The sequence below is a fragment of the Emydura macquarii genome, unplaced genomic scaffold (genome assembly GCF_026122565.2).
Source record: "Emydura macquarii macquarii isolate MOO-44397 ecotype Brisbane River unplaced genomic scaffold, CSIRO-AGI_Emac_v2 contig_2680, whole genome shotgun sequence".
Taxonomy (NCBI): domain Eukaryota; kingdom Metazoa; phylum Chordata; order Testudines; family Chelidae; genus Emydura; species Emydura macquarii.
In genome coordinates, this window is record NW_027132817.1 from 1,280,891 (window position 1) to 1,299,310 (window position 18,420).

An 18,420-nucleotide genomic window follows, 5' to 3' on the forward strand; every position below is an offset into this window, starting at 1 on the left:
TCTACTGCTATGTTCTTATCATTTAAGCAAGAAATTTCCATCCATAGAGATTCTGTGGTACAGTGTGATTCATTTAAGATTTGTATTATATTTGACTCTATGCTTTCCTTCACATATAGAGTCACTGCCCCTCCCAGCATGACCCATTCTGTCATTCCTATATATTTTGTATCCAGGTCTTACCATGTCGCATTGATTATCATTATTTCACAATCATCTCCTTTATGATAGAAAGCAACACATATACAGGTGTGCATTAATTTCCATTTTTTTACTACAAAAGTATTATAAACTTTTAATTTGTACTTTATACAGCAAATTTACACACACAAAAATTGCTCAGTATGGCTCTGTGATATATAATGATTAATATGTTAAATGTCAGCCTTTTATTCAAATTGTTGTAGACCATTCTCAGAAGCATCCATACAACCCCACTGAATATGGATGTACGCATCTTATCTACCTACTCTACTTCTATCAATATCTAATCTAGTATTTACAAGGCAGCTATCCCCTCTATATTTAAGTACCTGCTTGTTACTCGGAAAGGGCCATTTTGCCCCATGTCAGTAGTAGGCTCCACGGAATTCATAGTGAGAAGACCAAGGGACACAATCTGTAGAGGGGTTGATGAGTGTTAGCATCTGGCCCTGAGAGGGTCCCCACAGATTAGCCGGGGAACTATTCTGCACTCCCTGTGCACTGGTCTGACCAATCCTGAGGTGCCATAAGAGGCCTGCTTTGGTCAGAGTTTGGTTCAGTAGCAATTTAGCTAGTACTGGCTGAGTAAAAATGAAAGGCCAGATTCTGACACCCTTTCTCAAACTGAACAGTGCATTATTCCATAATAAGTAAATTCATCGCTTTCAATGGGATTTGCGGAAGAGTAAGATGCCACACAGCGTGAGGAAAGGCATCGGAATCTGGTCCTAAAAAAGAATTTCAGGATTTAGCTTAATATGCTGTATTCATTTCATCAGAGCCTAGGACCCTGTCATGTGACCAGCTATTTATATGTTTTTAAATACAAAAATTATTGCTACACTGGACCCAAATACATTGGCACAGCTTTCACACGTACATGCATCCAATCTAGCCCCATATACTAAAAGAACTTGTAAAATAAAATATTTATAACATATTTAATGAGAAGCAATGACTCTTCTGCATTGTGAAGTGAAGGAGCTTCTTTTCTAATTGAGAAAAAGGGTAATTAAAAGAAAACTGACTAGTTGCATACAAAATGTCATTTAAACTGTTGGCTGATTTTGAATTATATCAACAGAGATAATAATGCTGAAAAGGACAAAACTTTTGTTCATAATTTGCACTCAGAAGGCTACCTAACAAAATTAAATTGTGAAAACACTGCCCCCAGGCTTAGACTTTCAGCGCTAAGTTTCAGACTGTAGCAAGATTTTACAGTCTGTTATATACCCCCTGAAAAAGACATGCTGATAACACAGACAAATACATAATTATAACAGTGGTTGTGAGTCTAATAATAATAATAATCACTGACATTTGTTTTGTGGTCTCACCCAAAGGCCCCCAGCAATGATCATAGCCATATTGCACTAGCTATTCTGCACACAGCCACACAACAAAAAGACAGTCCTTGGATCACAATAATAATCAAAAAACCTCCCATCAGCTTTTTCCATTCCCTGCAGCATTTCCTCCAGCATCAGGATAAAACCTCCACGGAAACTTGATCAACCAAATTGATAGGACATGAAAAACCACCCTGGTGCTATATTATAACAACATTTTCATGTCAGCTAAGCAGAAAGGGCTTATTTGGGATTTGATTTGGTATTGTTGCTGATTGATCGCTCATTTCCCCATTTTTCTATATCTCTAACAGTTATAATTTAAAATATAATCATAAAATATCCCCCTGTGATTTAATATATTTTAAGATTGATAATTTATTATTATATTTTAAATTGTTAGGCAGCTATATTAAAACCCTCAGTGGGGTAATTATGGAGCTATTGATTGTTAAAGCTCATGCTGTTATATGTTCAGCATGTGTTCAGTGTGTGGGTTTTAAGCAACTTTCACTAATATTCATTATTTACAAGGGTTTTTTTTTTTTTAATAAATAAATGCATAGGACCAACAAAAGGGATCTCTATCTATAGATTTAGTGTGAATGGAGGAGAAGATATGATGGCTATGATGGCTCCATTGCTGTAAAAGGGACCTGCACAGATGGCCAAGCAGGCCGCATGGTATCCTATTGGTTTATGAGACTGTGCATGGGCATACATGTCTGCCCATGGGACCCATCTGCAGGATTAAGGCCCGTATCGGCCTCAAGATCAGGACTGAGGGAAAGGGGCAGGGGCTGCAAATGACTACTTCAGTGTTATAGGAAATGGAAGATTCACATAAGATCGTGCCAGTACAGGGTCAGTATCATAAACGGATCAGAGAAAATGCATATCTCAATGCCAAAATTGAAAATTTAGAAAAGTATCATAAATATTCTCACTTCAAATTTGTACTTTTCCTGTTAAATGCATGTGATAGAAATACTACACTAGCAGTGGATTTATTTAATGATATTTGAATGATTTTCTAAACTGTAACAAAGACTTTCTTCCTCATCCCATGCAACCTGTTTGCCTTCGTCCCAGGAAAATTAGTTTGGGCTCTCAGCCTGCTCCAATATCTCCTTTATAGGCTGTTCGTACCTTAGCCTCTGACTCTAAACTGCTGCACGCTGGTGTACCTCTGTGCTTGCACTGCGCCCAGAGACTCTGACATGGTTTTTTTTTTCTGATCAATTTGTGAGATTGCTCCTCCCGAGACTGAGAGTTTTGACCAGGTGCAGGAGTCTGGAGATGGGTTTGGAGAACAGAATTTGGCCTTGATAAACTGCTTAAAACCCACTCCTATTCCTGATCTCTGACTGTATGATCCCACTCACACGCAAAACCCAAAAATTGTTCACCTTTTTTCTATCCAAATGGAATGTAAGCACCTTGAAGACAGTGAACTTTTCTATTTCTGTTTCCATAAACCCTATAAGTCATCCATAATAATCTATAACTGAGACATAAAAATTACAGCAATTAATATTTACCAAGCCATTAAGTGCCTGTGTTCACAGTAGGCATAATATTATTTAACATCTTTCTGTCATAAATAGTGGCTAATTTCAGTTAAATCTACTGTGCCAAAAAGCATACTTGTATCAAATCATTCTTCCCTGTTTTTAGGTCAGTTTTCAAGAGGAAAGACGGACCTTCAGCTAATACAGACTGATATACCAGGAGAAAAGCTTCCCATAACAAGGTTACACTCTTTCTTTAATGGTGAGTTTGGGCAAATAACATTGATTTTCACAGAAATAGTCTTTGGAATTTCATGAAACATAGTGCAGTGTGGTCCAGTGGATGGGACCCTGAAAAGATCTCAGGAGACCTGTTTCTGGTTCTGGCACTCGTCTGTTATGTAACCTTGGAAAAGTCATCCGACCAGGGGCACTGTGCTGGGGAGGGGGGGAATTGCAGGGGCTACAGCTACCTCAACATTTGCCTTAGCCCCTCTGTAGCCTCCCCCGTAGCAGCCACTAATCTCCAGCCGCCCAGTTCTGAAAGCAGAGCGGAGAGAGTGATGACTGCTGACTGGGCATAGCCCGTCCCCTATGGTCACTGCTCCTCAAAGGTGCTGCCGGACCCGTGGCAAGGTCCCCCAACTCTGTCAGCTGTTACCAGCTGGGAGTAGTCAAAGGATGGCACGGAGCTGAGGAGCAGCCGCAGCCCCAGCGTGGATGGGGAGAGGGGGAGGAGGAACTGAAAATTAGGAGGAGCAGGGGGCAGGGCCTTGTAGTGAGGAGGGGGGCACAGTCCCCCCCCCCAGTTTTCTGTCTAGCCCACTTCAGCCTTCCTACCAGGAAAAGGCTGATGCCGCCCCTGCGCTACACCTTTTTAATGCCTCAGTTTACTGATCTATAAAATGGAGCTAATACTCAACTGCTTAATAACTAGGTACTGTTGTGGTTGTCACAGGTTCCAGGAGATAAGCTAGCCATAAAGTAAAGGTTGTATTTTTTTTTAAAATAGTCTTATAGAATGGAATAGGTAGCCACATTACAGTGGACATTCTTGCCAGGTTTTTGGGCCAGGGATCTTATGCTAAATCAACATCTGAGAAGCACCATGCACACCTATGGTGCTGCCAGAGTTATTGATCAAACGTCACTGGATAAGCCTGTATTTACTTTTATATAGACTAGCGGTAATGACCAATGACTCCTTCTCTAGATTCTAAATGTGAGATCAAACAACTACATTGACTGGAATAAGAAAATAAGACAATTCTATGATTACAATGAAATATGGGTCATGAATCCATGTCTGGTAGAGAATAGACACAATTGCCATATAAATCATGAAAATACCTGTAAAGCAGAGAAAAGAAACCTGCGTCTGCTGCTGATAAAAACTGCCACAGACCTTTACCACTTGATTTGCAAGAAGTCTTCCTTAGCAGGTATGAGCTATTCTCTTCTCTCTGTGGTACAGCAACGAGAGAGCAATCAATAATCAAATGGGGGCTTAATCAAAAGCCTATTAAAGTCAATGGAAGTCTTGCAATGGACTTCAGGGCTTTGTATCAGACCCTGAATAATAACATTTCGCTCATTCATCTCTGTTTACAAACTGTAATATGGCAAGGTGATTCAACCTAGAGAGAGGGATTCAGTACATGCCTTCCCTATAAAATAAGAGATGGACTTTAAAATCACAGGGTGTCTTTTAACACTTCCATATGATCCTGTTTAATTCAAAGAACACTTTTCTTTTAACCTCTATTAATTCTCTTAAACAAGTGAGAAATTAAGTGATGACATACCTCAGCTATTTCCCAATAACATATCTATTCAATAAATCTGGTGGTGATCAGATAAACAGCTTTGTTATAGGGATTAGTAAATAGGCTGGGATCCCTCCAGAGAATCCCATATTCTGGCATCTTTTGCTTTTCACCATCCGTCCATTAGGATGACTGGAACTCCTACAGACTGCTTGACTGCTTCCGTTTTCACCCTCCAGCAATGATGTTGGTTCTAGTGCTAACTGAACAGTAAATACCCTATGTACTGAGAATGTGAGCGGAAGATTAGGGAAGGACTCAAGAAGAGGAAGAATCTCATCTGAGCTAGGCTGAATAAAGTTGAAAGCTCTCTGGACTGAGATATCTGAAAACTGAATGAGAATAGCGGAAGATACTGTGGGAGTGCCTAGACCAAATGTACATCTACACAGCAAAAAAACAAAAACAAAAATGCCCACCAACCATGGCAGCAAGTCTCAGGGTATGTCTAGACTGCAATACAAAAACCTGCCACACTGAGTCTCCGAGCCCAGGTCAATTGACTCAGTCTCATGGGCTCAGGCTGAGGGGCTTAAAATTGCAGTGTAGATGTTCTGGTTTGGGCTGAAGCCTGGGCTTTGAGACCCATCCCCCCAACTCCCCTACAGGGTTTCAGAGCCCTGGCTCCAGCCCAATTTTAATCCCACATCCTGAGCCCTGTAAGCCTGCATCAGCTAGGGTTACCATATATCGGATTCCCCAACAGAGAACACTGCTGGAGAGAGGAAGGGGGAGGGGAGCTGGAGGGGGGGTGCAGTTGGGGGATGCTGGAGGGTGTGTGTCTGTGTACTGGGAGGGATATTTTGGGCGCTAGAGAAGGTATGTGGGGGTGCTGGAGGGGTGTGTGTGTGCTGGGACAGGGTTTTTGGGGGTGCTGGAGGGGATATTTGGTGTGTGTGTACTGAGAGGGGTTATGTGGGGGTGCCAGGAGAGGGTGTTTGGGGGGTTCTGCAGGGGGTACCTGCGGCCTCACTCTTGAGGTGAGGGGCAGTGTGGCTCCCTGTCAGGCTCAGGATGCAGCAGCTGCACCAGCCCATCAGTCAGTGCCTACTTGGGGCCCCCCACCCCAGGGTTGGGAACCGAGGCCTTATCTTATCTATTATTATCTTGTCCATTGTAAAATGGCTTCTTGGGTGTTCTCCTTATTTTAGCTAGTATTGACATTCTACTTCCAGCCTGCTGATCCATTCACCTCCCTAATCCTGTCTCCCAAAAAAATGAGGCCTCACCCATGCCCAATTACTCATGTCAAGCTAGGCCTACATTACACAGCTTTTATTTTTCATTTTTATATTAGCATTTGCTTCATTTGCATTATATTCCTGTTTTTCTCTGCTTTCTTTTATAAGTTTGCTACCCAGCACCACATTCCCAACACCACAGTAGCTGTAATTATTTGAACTATCATTGATGCTAGGCTTAAAGTATGAACAGGAGGGGTGGGGGGTGCAAGCTCACCTCCAGCCCACCAGGGTGTAATCCAACATTATAAGTTTCCTCTGCCTTTAAAGCGTCCTTCTGTAATTTTAACTTTGCTTTTATTTTAATTATGTTATAAAACTGGTACAAATATAAAAATCTTTCCCTTTATCACCACAGGAAATTTAGGTGTGATACAGAACATAGGCCAATTAAAATAACACTCCGTGAGTCCATACCAGCAGTGGTCCTCATCAGTAACCACACACTACTTGTTATCACTAGCACAGGCAGGTTTTACTTTACCAGCATCCCAGACTCTCAGCCATACTATGCAATTTGGAGACTGTTACCCCAGAGTGAATCGACAAGCCAGCAACTTTGAAATTAAGACAATACACCTGCACATAAAAGTGTCCCCTCAGCTGTAAACAGCAGTACAAGTCCAGGGCTTTTCCAGGCCCTGCATTGTCATGCAACAATATCTGAGGATGATACAGAAAATTCTTTCACACCATATGGGTTGCAGTAATTTCACATTTAACTTCATGCTATTGAAGTCTTTTTAATTGTCTTACCCGGCACCACAAGTGTCACCTTTCTTGTACCAAATTTTTAACTTTTTCTGTGGTGATAAAAGCGGGCAAGTTTTCTTGTTCCGTATGTACTACACATTATTACTAAAATACATTGACCTCATCCCACACTTCCTTGTAAAAGAAATTACAGCACAATGTATATTATATACAGTTAACAAAGCTTCATTAATGAGTCCTTACCAAGTTATCATGGTAACAGGTGAAATCATTGCCCCACTGATGTCGATGGGAGTTTTGCTATTGATTTCAATTTATAAAATGTTATTACAGTCTACCAACACACACTGCATTGAAATACATTTTCACTGGCATGGTTGATACTTTAACTTATGCAAATTGTCCTACTCAGTTTTGTAGATCTACATTTTTTAAGATGTTAGTGGCTACTGTTTAATCTTAAAAGTATTAATGTGTGAAGATAAGCATTGTTTGCTCAACTCAGAGCTTTGGATGCAAACAGGGAAAGTTAAAAATGCAGAAGTCTGATCTATTTCCTTGGGAAACAATAAAAACTGTGCATGACAAATTAACATTATTTTGCTATTAGAGTTTAGAGATATCAGTTGTTTCCTAATGTGTAGTTCTGCAGTGGTGAGCGTCCAGATAAACAAGTAATTGACATGGTTTATATGTAGAGCAGATGTTGTGGGAACTGATATTTGTTCAGCTTCACTAACTTTAATTTGTAAATTATAAAACAATGTAAACTTCATTCTTTATAAATGTGGGGGAGGCGGAATCCACAGACAACTTGTGAGAAACCATCATAAACATGAATCTGTCCAATGAATACTCAAGATCATCCTGTCACATACACAAATATAAGCAGTGTTACATACACTAATAATACCATTGTTGATTGGGTCCACCCACTGGAACTACTCATTTCCTTTCCCTCACTCTGCAGCCAAATGTATTCTTACATCTATACAACCAACTTTAACTACACTTTCAATATCATCTACATACTGCCACTATTCTCTGCCACATTATAAAAAGAGGGTGTGCAAGGGGATGTCTAATGCAGATCTGTAGTCCATGTTGGAAGTGACCTGAGAATTACCACACAAACACAATAAGTGGGCTGCAGACTAGATTGTCTCCAGTCCACTAGCCCACTGTAGTTAGAGATACCAACATTCCACAAGACAGCAGACCCACCACAGCTCTCACAACCTTGCATCCATTAATGAGTCAGGAAATCGTTGATCTATGTAAAGCTGTGTAAATAACAGATCTTTGGTTTGCTGAAAAAGTCTATAAAAATAATTTTGAATCAGAAAATTGCAATGTTTCCTTTAAAAAATGTCGAAATGAAACATTCAGGTTTGGTCAGAATTTTTTTTCAACTGAAACAATTCAGCAAATTTGACATGAATTCTGCATTTTTTTGGCCAAAGATGTCACTCAGTGCTAGGTCTATGTTGCTGCTTATATTACCCCAAACACTGTAATAGCTGAGATCAGAACATCTGACATTTTACCCTCCCCTGTCCACCATTTAGCTATGAACTAGTATATGCAATCTATGTCATTCACTTTCCATATGCAGAATAGAAATCCCTGTACTTACTTCACTCACTGTCCCAGTATGGCTGGCAATGCCAACCTACAGACACAAAACAGATTTGCAACTTTATCCAAATACAAGGTTGCAGATACCAGAGTATAATATTTATTGAAACTGAGACTATTATTTCATCATGGAGTAGGAGCTGAAACCAGCATAATATGTAGAATCTACGGCATTTTCGTTTGCTATTAATGATGTGAAAAGTTCCATAACTTGTCTTAATTCCTATGATATACCTGTCTGCCGATTAGGTAAACAGTGAATGGGGACATAGCATGAGAATTCTATGTGGAAACTTGACCACAGATTTCCTTAATATCAACTTGTTTACCCATTACTGTGCTTGTTTGTTTATTGCACACGTTTCTAATCTGACTTCTATGTAAAATATATTTATGGCATGTGTGTATATGTATAATATTATATATATATATATATATTCTTTCAGTTTATACTGTAAAGAAAAAAAGCTCTGGGCACCCTTGATGACTTTTTTTAAAAGTGGCAATTAACCCAGTGTAACACCCAGGCCATAGAAAACACATAGAATGAAGTTCAAGTTCTTCAACCACCCCTCCTTCCCGCTGAGGAGTCCTCTGCCACTACCCAGACTCCCAAATCCTCATTTCTTGGAAGTCAGGGAGAAAAGCTATGCCTTGCAGTATGTCCTCAAGGCTAATAACCTTGCAGTTTTGCCAATAGAGCTAACTGAAAATTTGTGACCAAATATTTTTGTCAGAATATTTTGTATCAAAATTGAAATATTTCATGAAAATTGTTGTTTTGACCCAATTTTTAGATTTCTTTGACAAAAAACTGAAAAATATTGTTTTGAAATTTTTTCATCCAAAAAATCAAAAATTTCTATGAAAAATGTCAAATGGAATTGTTCGGTTCAAAATTTTACACTAAAATAAAATTGGATTTTTCAACTGTCTGGGGTTGCCAATGCTTGCGATTTTATCATGAGTCTTACAATATTTGGTGCAGTTTTTTTTTAAAGACCTAGCTCCCGAAATCATGTCAAATATGTGAGAATCTCAGCTTTTACTAAAAAAAAAAAAAGCATTGCTAATTCTCATGCTTCCAGGGACAAGCTTCAATGTATTATAAAGGTTCAGAAAGCAGAAGGCAAATAAGAATAACCTAACATTGATTATTTTCTTAAATCTCATTATTTTTAAGTAATCTAATGATTTGGGGGTGGGGGAAGCGGGGGCAGTTTGACGTGTTCTCTTTGAATGCTTGAGGTTAGCAATATTGAATTTAGGCTATTACAAACCCAAGCCCTGAGCCAAGCAAATCTCTTATGCACATATTTAGTTTTCAGCACATAAACAGTCACCTTAAATACATGCTTATGTGATTTGTTGGCCCATGGGAAGGAGAGAATTCCAAAGGCACGGGGCCTGAACACAAAATACCCTGCCAGCAGCCCATGAATTCTTTATACCAATGAGGCTCCTGCAATTGTGATAATATGCCATTAGGAGACGAGCAGTCTGTTAGATAGGTAGGTCCCAGATCATTTGGGTTTTTTGGGTTAAAACCAACACCTTAAAAATCAACCTGGAATCAAACAGGTAGCCAGGTGTAATGTGCTCATAGAATAAAACACCTCTTAACTAGCAGCACGTCAAATTCTGCACCAAGATCAACTTCCAGCTGGAGTGCGCTGTAGCTGTATATATATATGAAATTCTGTTAGAGTGCATAATTGCCAACTGATTGCAGGGCTGATGTGAAAACTTTTGCAACAGCAGGAGAAGGAAGAGTCCTTATTACTAAAACAATACAATTTTCATGTAATTTTCTATTTTTTTATTCATAGGTGAAACAATCTATATTATTGCATACACCTCTTGCATAGTACTCATCCTGGGAATAATCCTAGTGGCTCTTCTAAAGACCAGGTAATTTGACAGAGTTACAAATCTTTGGTGCTAAGAAATTAGCATTCTAGAGAAGACCATTACTCTCCTCATACTTTGACTCTAGCTTTGAAGTTGTGTTTAAAATGCAGTACAGATAGAATGAATTAATCCTTCTGGTACCACCTGCTCCAGCCTATTAGAGGTAGGAGATGCAGCATGGAAAGCTGTTCTATGTACATCAATAATGCACTGCTTAGCAAAAGGAACTCCACTTCCAGCTTCCCTTCCCATCTCAGGTGAGGGTGAAACCTGTGTGCAAAATGTGGGGGGAGAGCTGGAATACTTCCCTGCCCTTCTGGCAAACAGGGGATGAGCATGTTGAATCTTCATGTTGGGGATATGATCACAAACCCATGTGTGGGGTTTTATCTATGCAGGTCCCATTACTGTTAATGGGGGTTCTGTGACAAATTGTCAAGTGCACAGAGTGAAGGATGCACTATGTTGTATCTTACAAAGTGGCAACAAAACAAAAATACACATTAATTTTGTCAAGGGCACACATTTTTCTCTTTTAAAAATACAAAGTCAAATATGATGCATTTTATTGGACCAGATTAAATGCAAAGATTTCAAGAAGCAGAATGTCAGAGGATGGGAAACAGAACAAAAGGTGGCAAGAGATATAGCGGTAGGGTGTTGCATGAAATTTGATGATTCAATTCAGAGACAGAGATCATAGAGGAATTTTGTAGAAAGATGCATAAGGCAAGTCATGGACATGTGGAATACTGTTTCTTTCTTATCTCTAGTTTGCAGTGAGTCAAGACCATCAATCAGAATATGAATAAAATGGGATTAAACACAGGGTACAAACAGTATAGAAAAAAGTACATTCATTACTGTGAAGGGGATGATTTTCTTCCACAATGCTCATCGCAAATATAAGGGTTGAAATCCTGGTTTCTTTGAAGTCCTTGGGAGTTTTGCCACTGATTTCAAAGGAACCAGGATTCCACCCTAAAGTCATATAACTATTAAATAAATGCACACTCTCTGTTTTCAGAACCTGCAGAACAACGTATCAGTCAAGAAATCCCTCACCAGTTCATTCATCTGAGATACTTATGGTCCATTAACAGTCATAGGTAATCAACCAACAGCGTGGCAAACTCTCTGTAAGGCTATTCTTGGTAGCCAATCTATTGTATATATACCATAATAAAATGTAGGTTATAAAGTCTAGTTTGTTATGGGATTTTGTTGATGAGCATAAGAAAGAGTTTTATATTTACTTACATGTACAAAACCTTTCCCAAATGGAAAAATGTTGAAACTGCACTCACTGTCACTCAGCTGTTTGTGCTCATTGATCTATACTGTGCTGTGTATTTGTTGTATCCTTGGCCTGCCAGTACATGATTGTAAAAATATTATCTGAGCATGAGTCTGGGCTAGCCACATGGCTAAGAATGGCAAATCTTTATCCCCCCCCCCCCCCCCCCACGACTATGTATTCTGCAGTTCAGAATTTCAGAGGGAAACAATCTTTCCAAAATATTTTAGAGAGTTTTTAAACATGTTTCAGTGAGGATGTTGATAAATTGGAGAGGGTTCAGAGAAGAGCCATGAGAATTACTAATGGATTAGAAAGCATGTCTTGTAGTGATAGCCTCAAAGAGCTCAATCTATTTAGCTTAACAAAGAGAAAATTAAGGGGTTACTTGATTACATTCTATAAATACTTAAATGGTAAAAAAATATTAACAATAGACTATTCTATCTAGCACAGAAAAGTATAACATGATCCAATGGCGGATGTTGAAGCTAGGCAAACTCGGACTGGAAATAAGGTGTACAAATTTAACGGTGAGAGTAATTAACCGTTGGAACAATTTGCCAAGGGTTGTGGTGGGCTCTCCCTCACTGACAATTTAAAATTGAGATTGGATTTTTTTTCTAAAAGATAAGATCCAGGAATTATTTCGGGGAAATTCTTATGGCCTGTGTTACAGGATATTGGACTAGATGATCACACTGGTACCTTCTGGCCTTGGAATTGATGGATGTTGTTGGTACTATTTTTTGTATCCCTATACCCATAATACCAGACTCCCTTAGTACTATGAGTGCAAATGTCCAGACCTTGAGAGAGAAATTAATCACAAATAATCACAAATCACAAATGGCAGCTCCTTGAAGCTGCTAAAGTAGGTTGACCTAGTTTTTGCAAAGATGAATTAGTGAGCAGAGTGCAGACGAAGTGTTCTTTGCAACTTATCCCATGGATAAATAGAGCTAAACAATAATTTTCTGAAATGTTTTTTCGAATGTGGTTTCCACAAAATCAAAATTTTCTGCAGGTCCTGAGTTTCTATGACACTCCCTCCACGTATGTAGTCTATGTGGCAGCGATATCCATGTGGCAAATCAATTGTATTTATCATGCATTTTGACTTTCTCCATTTCCCAGTACAATGATATGCAGTGACAAGTTTAAGATGTGGGGTGAAATATTGGCTTCCCTGAATTCAATGCAAGTTTTGCCATTGACTTCACTGGAGCCAGGAGTTCATCCCTGATAACTTGCAATCCAAAGGGCTAGGAATAGGAGCTTGTTCCCATTATTTAGAAAGCCAGGAATCCTTCCTTTCACACAGGCTTTTGTTTCTGGCTTTGAAGGATTGTGTGATGACTGGCCAGAAGACTGCAAAAATTATTATGTATACAAAACCAATTTAGGTAACTTTAAAGGTTTCACTAATTATTCACCATACTTTTTCTCTCTCTTTGAGGCCCGCATAGTTAGAATAATATCTTTCCTATTTTATTATTTTGAAATTAAATACAATCTTATTATTAAATCAACACTAGTCCAGATACACAAACAGAAACACAAAGTGATGGGAAAGGAAGTTATTTTGCTAATTAAAAGACAGTTCTATATCAATCCATCAACCCAGCATTTACTAAATGGGTATTACATACTAGATTATCACTGTTACCTTTCAATGATAGTGGAAAAAACCAAGCTCAGAAATATTCTACCACTAGTGTTAGCAAAAATATTTCCATACTTTAGAAAAGAAATGATGTACTAATGGAGTCACATATGGAAAGAGAATAATCTCAGTTTTATTTCCAATTTGACTTTATGCCTCCCATGCACTAGTGCAATGCTCAAGCGTGTGTATTGCAAAAACTTGCAGGGATACATTTAAATTCAGATTTTAAAAATCTATTATTCAAACAAAAGAGCCATATCTAATAACCTTTAGGTTGTAAATTTTTTTATTTAAAACCACCTAATTTTAGGGCCTTAAGCAAACTGAATATGTTCTTTTATCTGCCTTCCCCTCCTTCCCATTCATTCAGAATGGATACCAAATGTTTAGTGGATATTGTATTACTTTGATAACTTGACTGGATAAGCTAACTAGTGTTGTTGCAAATGCTTATTATTAGACTACAGAACCTTTATAAAATGTGTATGAAGTTTCTATATCATAGTTCTTTTGGCTTTGTATTTTTGCATGATGTCTTGTTAGGCTAATTGTACCTTTCCTGGCTGTAAACTTCTGAAGAGTAGAATAAGTTACTAAATAAACAAACTTCTGCTGTATACACAGGTATTCAAGTAGCTTAATCATAATTTCATTTTTATTTCAATCCATTCTCTAATGAATAATAGTCCTTTGTGGTCAGATTGTGAGTGCTCCTTGTACAAAGGGCTTGCTCAAAGGCTGGTCATGATTACAGTCAATACAATGCTCGAAGGAAGCAGTAACAATAATCATATGCTTTTATCATGCGCCTTTACTTTGGTCATCAGTGAGTTTGCAATCCCAGATCTTCAGCACTTAAATCATGAGCTTATAAAAATTGAAGTTGTAACTTCATTAACTGATAGCTGGAGTAGACTTTTATCCTGGCATGCAGACCATTGCGTGTGCAGCTAGCTCAATCATAAATGCAATCTGAAAACTAGCATTGGGCAGTTTAATCTCACAATTAAGTTTATCCAAAGTGAAAATGTGGTTGTAGAGCCAGAGTAAGCAAATAGTACTTTCAGGGACTGACTGATTTTTACTATGGCATTCATAATTCTGATAGATGTTCAGACAACATAATAGTGAGTTTGGTATAAACCCAAGACAGACATATACTGTAAATATCTCAGCTGGATCCCCTTTAACGTTCCTGCTTTTCATGCCATATTGCATGTTTTCCATATTGTATGCATTTGTTGCTTTTCTCTAGACCTTTTCAAAATTTGCACTTTGGATACAATTAATGTTCCTTCTGGGTTGTATATTTTTACCAGTTCTATCAGTACTTATATGACTAGGAAACACCTTCAGTCAGGAAAATCTTTCAAACCAATAGAAGTGTTTTAAGTTTGACTGCCATAAGGCAAGCCAAACCAGACACAGTACTCTCAATATGGCTATATCATTCTATGTAATCTTATTATAATATTCTCTGTATTGCTTTCTGTCCTTTTGTAATATTACCAGTTGTATGTTTCTTTTTAAACTGCTGTTGCAGATTAGGTAGATGTCTTTTTTAACTTGTCCAACAATGACTCAAATATTTTTCTGGAAAATTCAAGTCCATTAAGGTATTCAAATATCATAGTGATGGTTGACCTTATAAAACCCTACATCAGTGATACTCAGACTATGTCTCTTTAATGTGTCTCCTGAGGCTCTTTGCAGCACATGATATTCAAACAGTGTGTGATTTAATTATTAACCAATCAGGCTGCTTTTTCTGTATTAACCAAATAAGTGATCAATTTGCGCTGTTTTTAACTTATTTGCTGTGAGAATTATATATATACAATTATAGATTCATACACACACACACACACACAGAAACTAAATATTTCCCTTGGGAAATGTTGATCGCTAATTTGGCTGGTTCAGGTCTGAGTTTCACAGCCCTAGCTGGATAAGTAAATATATTAAATTGGTCATAACCCACTCTTAATTTCTCTCCTCTATGAGGCCTAGCTATTCACTATGACTTTATTTTCTATTCTGTAGCATGTTTTTACTCAACAAGACTCTTTTCCTTTTATCCATTATAGTCCCTTTTTCAGGAATATTAACAAAAGTGTTTTGAAAATTAGCATTCCATTATGTCTATTACATTCACCTATGTAAAAATTTTGTTTTAGTAATACTTTCAAAGAACAGGTGAGAGAAGCATGATTTTCCATTTGAGAAGCTACTTGGTGTAAGTTGTCACAGCTCAGCTGAAGTCAACAGAACTGACAACTCGTACCAACTGGGGATCCATCCCACCATATTTTTTTGACTATGGAAGAGCTTATTTAGCTAAGTAGTCTACTATTCTCTCCTTAATTAGATGCTCACTCAGTTTCCAGGACATTAGGATTTCCATTGTCTTCCACTGAAGTCAGTGGAAACCTTCCTGTTGAATGCAAAGGTGTCAAGATACAATCTATTTTTACTGGACTGTAATTCCTGTGATCTCTTTTAGAAGCTTTCTAAAAATATAGACTACGTTAGAGATTTTCAGTCTTCAAGGGTGAGCCATACATACCTCCTAGGCCCATCTTAGGGGAAAATTGTACACTTTCCATGGGGTTTTAAGTGTTATACAGGGCCCTGTTTGAGCCTCATGAAAACAAGGTTACTTACTAGTAACTGATGTTCTTTGAGATGTGTTGCTCATGTCCATTCCACTATAGGTGTATGCATGCCTCCGTGCATGGTTATCCAGGACTTTTTTCCCCTTAGCAGATCCCGTAGGGCCAGCTCCGGTACCCCCTGGAGTCCCGCACACATGCTGCGATATATGAGGCGCTGCCAGCCCTACGCCCCCTCAGTCCCTTCTTTCTGCCAACTCCGGTAGCAGGGACGAGGGGGTGGGTTATGGAATGGACATGAGCAACACATCTCAAAGAACATCAGTTACTGGTAAGTAATCTTGTTTTCTTCTTCGAGTGCTTGCTCACGTCCATTCCACTATTGGTGACTAACAAGCAATACCTTTGGAGGTAGGTAGGACTTACCAGTGAGCTGCCCTCAGCACCGCTCTGCCGAATCCCGCATCCTCTCTCACCTGCTGGACGATGGCGTAGTGGGATGTAAAGGTATGCACCGATGACCAGGTGGCAGCTTTGCAGATGTCCTGCAGGGGCAGTCTCTCCAGGAAGGCTGTAGATGAGCCTTGAGCTCTGGTTGAGTGTGCTGTGATGGTTCCTGTAAGCGGCACCATTGCCTGCTTGTAGCAGAACTTGATGCATGATATAATCCACGAGGAGATGCACTGGGTGGAGACAGGTGAGCCTTTCATCCAGTCGGCCACTGTAACGAAGAGCTGCATCGATTTCCGGAATGGCTTTGTGCGCTCGATGTAGTAGGCCAGGGCTTGTCTCACATCCAGCGAATGCCATCTCCTCTCCTTCTCCAAACTATGAGGTTTGGGAAAAAACACGGGGAGAAAAATATCTTGGTTACAATGAAATTGGAAAACCACCTTGGGTAGGAAGGCCGGATGCGGCCTCAGCTGGACCTTGTCCTTATAGAATACTGTATAAGGGGGCTCTGAGGTCAAGGCCCTAATCTCGGAGACCCTCCTGGCTGAGGTAATGGCCACTAGGATGGCTACCTTCCATGAAAGCAGGAGCAGAGGGCATGAAGCCATGGGTTTGAAGGGGAGTCCCATGAGTCTTGAGAGGAGAAGGTTGAGATCCCAGGGAGGCGGGACACGGACCTGCAGATAAAGCCTCTCCACCCCCTTGAGGAACCTGACCGACATAGGATGGGAGAACAACGATCTCCCCTCTAGCGGCTGATGGAAGGCCGAAATGGCCGCCAGGTGAACCTTCAATGAGGCCAACACCAGACCCTGCTTTAGCTGCAGCAGGTACTCCAGGATCGCCTGTATAGGCGAAAGGCTGGGCAGAATACGCTGGGACCCCGCCCAACAGGTAAACCTCCACTTAGCCCAATACATGACCCGTGTAGAAGGTTTCCTGCTGCTGAGCAGGACTTGCTGGATCTGCACCGAGCAAGCTCTCTCTCCCTCTGTCAGCCACAGAGCCTCCAGCCCATGAGGTGCAAGAAGTCCAGGTCTGGGTGCAACAGGCAACCGTGGTCCTGGGATAGAAGGTCGTGCTGCCTCAGAAGCTCCAGGGGTGGGGCGATCGAAAGGTCCAGCAGCATGCTGAACCAGTGCTGTCTCGGCCAGGCCGGAGCGATGAGTATAACTTTCGCTGGTCCAACTTTATTTTCAGCAGGACTTTGGGTAGGAGCAGAATGGGCGGGAACACAAACATGAGGGTCCCTATACAGTCCATGAAAATGCATCGGAAATCAACCCAGTCTCGCAACCCCGGAGCGAGCAGAACCTCGGACACTTCATGTTCCAGGCTGACGCGAATAGGTCCAGTTGGGGAATGCCCCACTTCTGGAAGATCATAGCCACCATCTCTGGGTGCAACGACCAGTCATGGCAGGGTAGAAATAACCTGCTGAGGCGATCCGCCTCATCGTTCCTCACTCCAGGGAGGTGAGAGGCAGTCAAGTGGAAATTGTGTCTCACAGCAAAGTCCCACAGATGGATAGCTTCCTCACAGAGGCCTGAGGAGCACAACCCTCCTCCCCCCCCCCCCCGCCTGTCTATGTAAAACATGGCTGTGCTGTTGTCCGTCAGCACCTGAACCATTCTGTCTGTCAGGAATCGGAGGAACACCTTGCACGCTGGGTGAATGGACCTCAGCTCCTTCATGTTGATGTGTAGGAGCCTCTCTTACCCCGACCAGAGCCCCTGAGTGCCTAGATTGGCGCTGATGTGGGCTCCCCATCTTATGTCCGACCCGTCGGAAATTAGGGTGACCGACAGGACCAGTTTCCTGAAAGGAACGCCCTTCATCACTGCCCTGGGAGTCTGCCACCAGTTTAGGGAGGCTAAGATGGGCAGGGGAACTGTGACCATCCTGTCCAATGGGTGTCTGCTCGGCACATATACCGAGGCCAACCATGCCTGAAGTGGTCTGAGCCTCAGGCGAGCTAATCTCACTACGTAC

General features: G+C 40.4%; 1 protein-coding gene across 1 annotated transcript in view; it reads left to right on the forward strand.

Annotated features, from left to right (window-relative positions):
• Positions 1-11,571, forward strand: part of GFRAL (GDNF family receptor alpha like) — a 28,993-nt gene extending 17,422 nt beyond the window's left edge. The window contains exons 8-10 of the mRNA XM_067565534.1: positions 3,234-3,329; positions 10,316-10,397; positions 11,425-11,571. Coding sequence (XP_067421635.1) covers positions 3,234-3,329; positions 10,316-10,397; positions 11,425-11,497 — 251 coding nt within the window. The 3' untranslated portion in view covers positions 11,498-11,571. The remainder of the gene's footprint in view (positions 1-3,233; positions 3,330-10,315; positions 10,398-11,424) is intronic.
• Positions 11,572-18,420: the final 6,849 nt, after the last annotated feature.